Here is an 11489-nt window from a genome sequence, read left to right on the forward strand (position 1 = left end):
AAATAAAAAATGCTCTTTGCGAATACAGAAAATCCAGCGCCATACCTTGAAAGAAGCAGTTGTCGCAAGGATTTTGTCGAATTTGGATGACTGTCACACATCACTAATTAGTGATTAGCTTTACTAATAACCATAAGCCTGCGTTGCTACAACTTTAAACGAGTTTGATTTTCTACAATTCTGGACCAACGTTGTTGGAAAAGCGATATTATTATTTTGGGGCCTAATTATCACAGTTCTTGGGTAATACTCAAATCCAGCACTATAACTTTAAGGAGCCAAGAATTTTGTAGCGTTTTCTGTTTTTTTATGAATGTATTTATTGTAGTTATTTTATTGTTTTATATTTTGTGAAAAAAAAATTCAGAAATAGTCATACAACAATTATTATAGAATAACATTATGGTGTTGTTTATCCTTAAAAACTCAGGTAATCCTGTGCGATAATCACATTCATGTTGGATTTTTTTTTTTTTTTTTTTTTTTTACATTTATATATTGCGATTATATTTTTAAAGGGTAATGAATAAATATGGGATTTTAAAAAGAGGTTTAAAAATGTAACATAATGAATAGTTGTAGTTATAAAAACATAAAATTAACATTTCATGAAAGTATTATTTGATGTTAATATCATGGCTTTATTTGTATTCTTTTTTTTTTGTGTTTTTTTTTTTTTTTTTTTGTTAGGTAACAGTGGGAGACGTGGTCATATTCAGGTTTTCTATCCGTCTATCGATCGATCTAATCGAGCTCGTACGATCGGTGTCAAATTTGCAGCCCGTGGTGTATCATCCGGCCCACCAAGTCCTTTTGTGGCCCGCAAAAGTAAAATGATCTGCGTCATCTTAGATGATTCGTGCTCAAATCTGTACCAAAATTTCAAATCATTCAAATAAAAAAAAATCATTTTTTTTTTTTTTTTTGGTCTGCAAACCCCCTTTTGCAGTCATTTGAACAATAGGCGAATAAATTATCTATTATCCCTGACTTCTGAATTGAAAGGTAGTTATCCATCCATTTGCTGTGTTTATGTACTTTAACAACAGTGCCATCAAACCTTTTTCTGCTTTTACAGTCGTCACGGCCCTCTGAGGGAAACCGTACCAACAATGTGGCCCGCGACAAAAAAATGAGTTTGACGCCAACTGATCGAGTGCAAGTGATTATAATATTGTTTATTTCAAAAAATTGGCTTGTGGTGCATGGAGAAATGATCAATAAAATAAAAAATAAAAAGGGGGGTTTAGTTTTTAAACCAAAAAAAATCGATGCATTAAAAACATGTATTGGGCAGTGGTGTCCAAAATTAGGTCCGGGGGCCCATTTGTGGCACGCCATCCATTTTTTTAGTGGCCCTTCAGTACGGATCAAAATAAACATTTGACACGGCCCGTGTTGTGTACTGCAGTGCTTACTTTGTGCTTTGGATGGCGAGGCAGGAGAAGAGAAGAAGACGTTTATCGCCTCGTCTCGCACTTCTTCGCTTTCAACCAATCACGCATCATTCGCTAAGACTTCTCTTTTGCTTCTAAACACAACTGGTCACCCCAAAATCCTGCAAAATCTTTGACTTTTTGCTTTATCACCTAGCCGGTCTTATACACATACAGTACATATCTTACAATATGGGCCTGTTATAGCTTTGCATAGCTTTGCCTTCACATCTGTTTAGTGTGTTCAATGAATTCAAGATGTCAAAGTGCCTCCTTCCATTTCTCTGTGTGCGGCCACCGCTGATATAGTGCATAGGTAGCTATTATGTCATGGAAATAAAAGGTGAAGTTGACAAAAAAATAGGGCAAGACTTGAAAACTGTATCGGTGATATGATGGTGGAAATTTGTGAAAGTTGTGATGAGGAGTCAGTAAAAAGGCGCGTCATGCTAATGAGTCAGCTGGGCGCTCGCATCATTTTGGAACGATAGAATGTGTCAACACGGAATTGAAAAGCCATTTCCACCCTGAAATTAGACGACCTGCCGCGAGCTGCGTTGCTTAGCAACCACATTGTTAGGTGGCGGGAGAGTGACTGACGACCCCCCCCCCCCCCCCCACCCTCCTCCTCCTCCCCTCCCCTGATTATTACAGCTTTAAGCTAGATGGAAAAACTAAATTGTGGGGGTTTTTTTGTGTTTTTTTTAAACACTTTTTTTAAACTTTTTGGAAAATATGGCAATAAAACCAAAAAAAAGCCTGATTTGGTATGCAAAGAAAAAAAAAAGAAAAAAAGAAAAAGAGAAAAAATGTCTTATTGACCCTACAAATAATCTCTCCCATTCAATTGCGGTGATTGATTGGTGATAAGATGAAGTTTGGACATGATAAGGTTGATCAAATCTTCTTTGATGTGTGCTGACTCTCTCTCTCTCTCACACACACACACACACACACACACACACAGTCAAAGTAACTTTCAAAAAAGAAAAACGCCGGAGTTTACTGAGCAAACGGACCAGCCCGAACACAAACAAAGCTGCAAGAATGGACTGACTATTTGCTGCTCGCTCGCGAAGCCTTTGTGAGTCACTTTGCTCTCAACAAATCATTCAACACAATTCAAAGGACCGCTGACATAGACACACACAAAAAATAGAGAGCAATATTATTCTTTTTTTTTTTTTTTTTTTTTTACATTATTATTGCACCCATTTTATATATATATATATATATATATATATATATGTGTGTGTGTGTGTGTGTATATATATATATATATATATATATATATATATATTTTATGTATATATATTTATTATTATATATATTTTTTTTTTACAGGCTTAGGTTGTCACAAAATATTCCACCAAGAAGGTGGAAAAAAAACATTGTTCCATCATTTAGTAATGGAACTGTTAAAAAAAAAAAAAAAAGTACAAAAAAAAATGTGTACAATCCGATAAAAAAAATTCTATTTTAGAGCTATTAGAGATAGTTGTTGTTTTTACACTTGGTTCTGAAAATCTTACTTAATCTTTTTACTATTTGATTACTTTTTCACCTTAAATGATTTTTTGTTTTTTGTTTTTTCAGGCACAGGTTGTCGCCATGTATGTATAATATGTGTTAAACGAAACTAATACATACAGGATTGAAAATGTTGTAATTCTATGAAAATAAAAAAACTAATAACTAAACGTATCATGTCCAATAATGAATATGTATTGTGTACAAATGTAAATATTTGTATACAAAATGTGTTTTTTCTATTTACAAATAGAAGTAAGTTTGGACATTTAATATAGAAAATGTTTACCGTTTACAAATGTTAAAACATTTTTATAAATTAAAAATATAAATAACGTTTTATATTTAACAGTAGAAAACAATATTTTTGGGGTTTTATAAATGGAAAATATTACATTTGTCGTCATTAAAAATAGAACTAATACAATTTTAATAAATATATCTATATTAAAGGACTGTTTTATGGAGCAGAACAAAATACAAATAAAACCAGTTCTATTAATTAGAAGACTGATTCAAGAAATACGTCTTGTATTTGTTATTTTGACACTAAAAAAAATGTGTTACCATTTGATGTATTTAATGTTTTATTGTACTGTATTTTATTGTATTTGTTTGTTTTCATTCTAAATATTTCAAGGCCCAGTTTGTCAGCATAATATATTCCACAAATGAGGGGGGATTAGCTTTCCATAATTTATTAATAGGACTGTTTTTGTATGGTAAGTCAAATATCTATTATAAGTTACATATAAACGTACAAATACCAAACAAAACAACAACAGAAAAAAAAAACTGTACAATAGAGCGTTTTTTTGTTTGTTTGTTTAGTTTTTTTTACATGGTCGAGAGTTCATGCACGGGAAAAAGAAAAAGTGAAGGCTTACTTAATTTGTTCATGAACGTCAGTTGCACGCGATTCAAATGTGACGTCATTTCCCCCTCTCCGCCTCCCAAATCCCAAACAATAAACACATTTGAATGACGTGCGACCGATGAAGATGTTGAAAGGACTTTTTCCTCCATGCCATCGACATCAATGAATCCCACGAATTGCGTTGTATGGGGGGGCGTCCACCTCAAGTCCCCAAAATGTTATTATTTTTCGTTGAAAATGTCGTAGTTTATTAGTTTTCTGCGCCTGTTTGCGCCGGTCACCACGTCCTGCCGTACAAGAGCGCCGAGCACTGCAACGCCGATCCGTACTCGGTCCCCGCGGCGGGCGAGTTGAGGTGCGACAGTCCGGCCACTTGGCTGTGGAGGAGCGCGGGGGGGCTGGCCGAGAGCGGAGGCCCCCCCTGCAGGTCCGGGGAGTGGCCGGCGCTGCCCCCCACCTGCTGCTGCTGCGGGCCGGACATGAGCATGACGTTGGCGGCTTGCTGCTGGTGCTGCTGGTGCTGCGGGTGCGGGTGGTGTTGGTGTTGGTGTTGCTGTTGGTGGTGCTGTTGCGCCGCGGCGGGTCCGCTGCCTTGACACGGCTTCCCGTCCTTGACCAGAACCGGAACCGCCACCCTGCGGGGGGACTGCTGCTGCTGCTGCTGCTGCTGCTGCTGCTGCTGGCTGCACGACCCCCCCTCCTGGTGCTGCATCTGCTGCTGGGACACTTTGTCCTTGGCTTGCCGCTTCATCTTGTAGCGGTGGTTCTGGAACCAGATTTTCACCTGCGTGGGCGTCAGGTGGATCATGCTGGCCAGGTGTTCGCGTTCGGGGGCCGACAGGTACTTCTGCTGCTTGAAGCGGCGCTCCAGTTCGTACACTTGCGCCTGCGAGAAGAGGACGCGCCGTTTGCGCCGCGGCGCCGAGCTCAGCGAGCCGTGCATGCCCGCCTTGGCGTGGGCCTCCGCCAGGGAGCCCAGGCCGCCCATGCCTCCCATGGCGCCCGCGCCGCCCATGCCGCCCATGCCGCCCATGGCGCCCATGGCGCCCATGTTCATGCCCGACGACGAGCCCATGAAGCGGGAAACTGCAGAAGCGGAGGCAACACAAAAGCACACGTTGGCTCAAAAACAAACAAACAAACAAACAAACAAACAAACAAAACAAGCACGCAAACTCCACTTTTAGTACCAAAAGTGCATTTCTTTGCTCACACATTCACATGACACAAAAAGCAGACAAAATGCACTTTTACGCGGCCAATCGTTGAGGACATAAGAACAGGAGGAAAACGACGATTGTTTGAAAAGAAAAAAAACGTTAATGGGAAATAAATACGTTTGTATTCAAAACCAAAAATCCAAGTAGCAAAATGGCATTGGTGTGCTCATCTCAATATATTGCGGGGTGGGAAAAACAACACATTCTTTGCAAATATCAGGCACCCGAACGCTACTTTTAGTTGCCATTTTTGAGGAAGGGGAGATATAGTCAGTAAATAACTGTAGACAAACATATTAGTGTAGTTTAATGACAATGAAAAATGTTTCGTTAAAAAAAATGCATTTGTTTGTAGGAAATGTGATAAATATGGAACTGAAGGAAGAAAAATAAGTAGACAGTTAAAAAAAAACAGCACACAAATTTCACTGAGTAGCAAAATTGTTTGTGCATTCATAGAGGACCAAAATGCATTTTTTCTCTCTCTCACACTCTGATCAATAAATCTATTCAATATTTTTTTTTAAAATGGCAATTTTACGTTCAGTAGCAAAATTACGTCTTTGGTCATTATTAGGAGATATATACTGCGGGAATATCATGCATTTGTTATTTTAAAAAAAAAATATATATATATATATATATATATATTAGTAAAAAAAATGAAGTGAAATTGATACTAAAAAAAATTGCTTTGTTAACTTCATACAAAAACCGTATTTACGACTTGCTGCATTTTTATTGGACAGAAAAGAGCTTCGAAAATCGTTTGCAATCGGAGATTGATATCGCCCCAGGCCAATATTGATCAAACTACGGCGTTGACAATATTCCCAATATTCCAAATAGAAACGTTGAGTGAGAAAATGTGGAATTGCGGAAGCTCGTTCATCAATTAGGAAATCGTTGATTAAGATCGTGGACCTCTTGGGTTGCGGCTTGGTAACTGTTTATTTCATTTAAGAGGAAATTAGAATGACGACATTGTTAAAAAAATAAAAAATAAAGATCAGATTTCTTGTCTCAGCTCCTTTTCATGTCTACTTATTTTTATTTTTATTGTTTTTTTCAATGTAATGAAATGACCCGAGAGGTTGTTCAAATATTTGTGTGTTCTCGAAATTAGTTGTCATAAAAGGACGTATTTTCTACTTTAGCATTTTAAAAAGTATTTTTTCTATTTGTGAATGGTAACAAAGTTATTGTTTTATACTTTTCAATAATTAAAAAAAAAAAACGTTTTGTTGTTTTATTCAATGTAAATCTGTTATTTTCGAATGTAAATATTGTTTTTGAATTATTCATTTTCATGGAATAAATCGATTACATTCTGTTTTGTACTGGTGTCTGCTTTGAAATAAAGTATTCTACTTTGTCATATTCATCTTTTCTGACTTATTTTCCATTTTCAAATAATGTATTTCGTTCCATTTTCATACAATTTTATTTTCTCATTTTAAATAATAAAAGGTAGTAATGGTAAAAATGGTCTTTTAAATTTTTACATGTAGTAAAAATGTAGAAATCTCTATTTTTAATAACGATGTTTTATTATATATTATAAAAATATGTATGTATTTTAGTTTAAAATAACGTTTCTTTCTACTTTCTACGAGAGTGAAAATGTGTTATTTTCTATTTTTACAGAAATGTAATCCTTTCTCCTTTTCATATTTTGTTTTATTTAGTCTCAATAAATTGATATGATTCCATAAGTGACTCACCGGGAGAGAGAGAAAAAAAAGATCGTAAAAACAACGTAGAATTTCCAATTTTTTTTGATAGTAAGAAGGTAGCATTTTAAATTTTAATACAACTATTTTTAACCTTTGTTTTAAATTTTCTTGTACTATTTACTGTCAAACTTTATTAAGTATTATTTAGTCGGGGTTGGGGGGAATCACTTTCATCGTAAAACTTGTTTCTGTTTTGACATGATAAAAATTTTACATTTCATATATTCAAATTATAAAATGTTATTGTAAATATTTAAAAAAGGGGTATTCTTTTCGAGTTCTGAATAGTAACAATGTCGTATTTTCTATTTTAAAATAACAACAAATATTTGTTTTCACTGAACCTTTTTTGTTAACTGTCAATAAAACTGATTGATTGATTGTGATTGATTTATGATTGTGATTGATTTATGACGTCATTTGAAGAAAACAGTATTATTACATAATACAAATGTAGAATATTCAGTTTCGAAACGATAAAACCGTTTTTTTTCCCATCCTTGTTAGAATAATCAATTAATTTCTAATGTTTGTAAAAATGTTTTTTCTATTTTCAAAATAGTTAATCTTCAGGGAATATTTTATTGGAGGAAAACCACGTGTGCATATTTTTACATAGCAAACGTAGCGTTTTCTTTTTTAGAATGATAAAAACATACTTTTATATTTCTGCACTGAAAAGCACTTAATTCTTAAATGTACATCGGTTGCACGTGATTTGAATCGTGTGTGTTCAAATCAAGTGAATTCAAATGACCTTTCACCTCCCCATTTGAATCGTAAAAAAAAAATGTTTTTTTTTTTAAAATAACGAATGTAGTGTTTTCTCCCTTTGTTTTTATGATTTACTTTGCTCGTCATTCAAAAGTTTGTGTGCGCGTGCGCGTGTGTGAGACAACAGTGAACTCACTGGTGGAGAACCGGGGGTCGGCGGCGGCGGCGGCGGCGGCGGCGGCAGCGGCGGCGGGGCCGGCTCCGTACCAGCCGGCGGCCCTGACGCCCTCCGCCGCCTGGTAGGACGCCGCGTGCAGGTCGCCGGCGCCGGGCATGCTCCCGTTGCAGTAGCCGTGGGACAGCTGCGGCACTCCGGCGGCGCTCATGTGGTACGACCCCCCCCCGGCGCCCCCTCCGCCGCCGCCTCCGCCGCCGCCGCCGCCACCGCCGCCTGCACCCCCGCCGCCGGCAGCGGGACCCATGTGGTGGTGATGGTGGTGGTGGTGGTGCTGCTGCATGGCCGCCTGGGGGGTCCCCTGCAGCTGCCGGTAGCCTCCGCCGCCGGCCTCCATAGCGGCGGCGGCGGCGGCCGCCTTCTTGTAGCTCTCCTCCAGCGGACTCAGGATGTCGGACACGGAAAAGGGGGTCGTATGCTTGGGGCTCATCGACATTATTTGTCCTGCAGGGAGGTCTCCCCTTTTTTTCCCCTTCTTCTTCTTCTTCTTCTTCTCCCCCCCCCCCCACCCCAAACTCTCCTCTTCTTCCTCTTCCTCTTCCTCTCGTTCTTCTCGCAAGTCCTTCTGGTTGCCGTTAATTGGGTGGAGTGGGAGCTCGCCGTGGCCGGCTCGGGGTGTCCACGCTGCACACGTTTAAGGGAGGGAGGGAGGGGGGCGGGGGCTCCCGTGACGTCACCGCGCACTTTATTAACTGCACCGACTGCGCGAGCGAGTGAGGGTCTCTCGATGAACATCACGAGATCACGAGAAAGTGGGCCGCATGCACGCGCGTGAACGACTTGAGAGGAGAAGCCACTCGCTCCTTTCATGTACGCTTTTCGTTTTTAATGGCCCCCTCCCCACCAACATGATCGCACTTGTTTGTTTGCGTGACAGTGGGTCAAGTCAACGTGGTTTCTGTTTTTTTTGTTTTTTGTTTTGTTTGTCCAGGTAGACAAGGAAGAAGTGCAGATTCTCGTTCGCAATGTCGACCTCGTGGCTGCAGACAGCAGAGTAAAACCAAGCCGGTGCAAATACATGCAAAAAATAAAAAATAATAAAAAATGTACAATTTAGTGCTGTATTTATATTACATAGCATGTGATGACAAAAAAAAAAAAAAAGGTTAATATCAGGTGCTGCGTTCATGTAAGTATCCCTCAATAACTTTTGAAATGACGATATCAGGATGCACGAGATGAGTTTTATTGTTTTGTTTTTTTGCGTCGAGTGTTCACGTGTCGTTCGGGGCAGGAAAGGGAGAAGAAGGTTGAGCAAAAGGTCACGGTGACTTTGGGAACGAAGGGGTTGATAAAACTGGGGTGGTGGCATGCGCGGTGAGCAGGGGCGACGTCGGGTGGGCGCTTGCTAAATCTTTTCAGTTTGTATTTTTGCGAGATAAACATTATTTTCTACAGTTGAAAATATATTCTTCCATATCGTGTGTTTTACGTCGCCCTTTTGTTCGCCGATTCTGTTCATCACTTTTATGGACGCAATTTCAATATAAAAAATAATGGACGGTTTTCAATTTTTATGTATTGCAAAAGGATATTTTTTCCACTTTTTCAACTATTTTAAAAATGCATTATTTTCTGCAGTCTAAAAATAATGAAAATGTTTTGTTTTCATAGAATTGAATTGTTTTCCCCCGAGTTTGAAATAATTGAAATGTTTCGGGATCACGCGAACACATTTTCTATTTTTGAATGGCAAAAATGCATGATTATTTACTTTTGTGTATCTTTGATATGATCGAAATGCCGCCTTTTCCAGCAGGCACTTTTATTTTTCTCAAGTGCACGAGGGCCTCTCGATGAACACGTCACGCGCGGAGAGACGAGTGCAAGTGGGCCGCCTGCCGACTTCTTCAAGACTTGAGAGGAGAAACCCACTGGCGCTGGTGCACTCCCCCTCTCACTTCTGGCATATACTTACAGCCTAGAAGAGCGTGATCAGGAAGAACACCCCCCCCCCCCCGACCCCCCCGTTGGGAAGTCGATGTATATATATATATATTTGCTTTGTCACTATAACATTGTTTCCATATCATTAAATTATCGATGTATATAGCGATATGAACAAAACACAAATTTTTGATAAACAATGCATTTAAAAAATGCGACAACCGCTACATTTTGTTGAATCCATCAATTATAATTTAACATTATTCATTGATTTATAATATCAAACCAACATTGACATTTTCAAAAATGAAAATCATTTTTCAAAATGTCAGCGCCTATGTGTCAGACTTATGGCACATCATTTTTTCCTCAATAAATCGCCATAAATAAATAACTGGTAAATAATACATGCAAAAACATTTTTTTTATAAATTCAATACTACTGAGTTGAAATATTGCCCTGCGATTGGCTGGCGACCGGTTCGGGGTGTACCCCGCCTCCCGCCCGAAGATAGCTGGGATAGGCTCCGGCACGCCCGCGACCCGCGTGAGGAGAAGCGCTACAGAAAATGGATGGATGGATGAATTGAAATAGGAATGAATTTTGAAATATATATCAAATATTCTTTTCTAAGCCGCAAGAAAGAAAATACCTCAAAACTACAATTCAAAATCAGGTAATTCAGTGGAGTGTTCATTAAAATGTGAATAAATAAAACGAGTTTTGGTATTGTCAGCGGAGAAAAAACACTATAAATACTTTAAATGCATACATAAATTGACTCGTTTTTCTCATTTCAGATTCATAAAAGAAAGTGTTAAAAATAGACATAATTCAATGTTTTAGTGCTTAAAATGATTGAATGCAAAAATTACACTGTTAAAACATTGTACTTCACTCATACATATGTTTTGTTTTTTGTTTTTACTCAAAGCGCGTTTAAAAAAACAAAAAACAAAAAAAAAAACAGGTGGAGCATAACAGTGACGTCACACGAGGACTTGGGTGCAAAAAGCAAAAATACTCGTGGTCATCTGGCGCCCCACGGTGGAGGAACGCGCCTCTGCAAGTTGGGGAAGTTGAGAGCTTGAAAACATAAGGAGGTACTCGGGCGCCATCTAATGGACAAACAGCGAAAGGCGGGACAAATCATTAGGAACACCTCTTACTTCTACCCCCTTTAAACTGTGATGCTTAAACAAAAAATCAAAAGGTCAGTAGAACGACGTTTTTCGGAGCGTCCCTATGTCACGTGATAAAAAAAAAAAAAAAAAACAAAGGCGCTGATTGGCCAAAGAGGAGATTTGTGTATCGCCGATCGATTGCTATGCCTTACAGTCCCCGGATGTCTGTCACAGGTCATTTGAAATTGAATTTGTCATACCGAATCTGAAACGATCAAACAGAATGTGAAAATATGTCATTTGGATTTTCATTGCGAAGAAACAATTCGTACATTCACGCTCGATTTTATTGGACTTCAGTTCCAAACTAAGTGTTTTCCAGCATGAACGGCCTTTTTGAGGTCATGCCACATCATTTCAATTGGATTCAAGTCCGGACTTTGACGAGGCCAAATCCAAAACCTTGATTAAGTTTTTTTTTTTTTTTTTCCCAGCCTTTCACAAGGTGACTTGCTGGAGTGTTTGGGATCGTTATCCTTCTGCAGAACCCAAGTGCGCTTCAGCTTGAGGTCACCAACTGATGGCTGAACATTGTCCGTCAGGATTGTCTGGTAAAGAGCACAACTTGTGGTTCCATCAATCACGGCGAGTCGTCCAGGTCCTGAAGGAGAAAAGCAGCCCGAGACCACGGTCCCTGGTTCTCTTCGGCTCTCGAGAAACATTTTTGTG

At 38.8% G+C, this 11489-nt stretch overlaps 1 protein-coding gene across 1 annotated transcript; it reads right to left on the reverse strand.

Annotated features, from left to right (window-relative positions):
• Positions 1-4120: 4120 nt before the first annotated feature.
• Positions 4121-8184, reverse strand: nkx2.1 (NK2 homeobox 1). Its single transcript, XM_061696496.1, has 3 exons — positions 7992-8184; positions 7710-7925; positions 4121-4929 (listed from the first exon to the last, which is right to left on the reverse strand). Exons 1-3 carry the CDS (start codon positions 8182-8184, stop codon positions 4121-4123), a joined length of 1218 nt encoding a protein of 405 aa, XP_061552480.1.
• Positions 8185-11489: the final 3305 nt, after the last annotated feature.

This window comes from Phycodurus eques, chromosome 14 (genome assembly GCF_024500275.1).
Source record: "Phycodurus eques isolate BA_2022a chromosome 14, UOR_Pequ_1.1, whole genome shotgun sequence".
Lineage (NCBI taxonomy): Eukaryota > Metazoa > Chordata > Actinopteri > Syngnathiformes > Syngnathidae > Phycodurus > Phycodurus eques.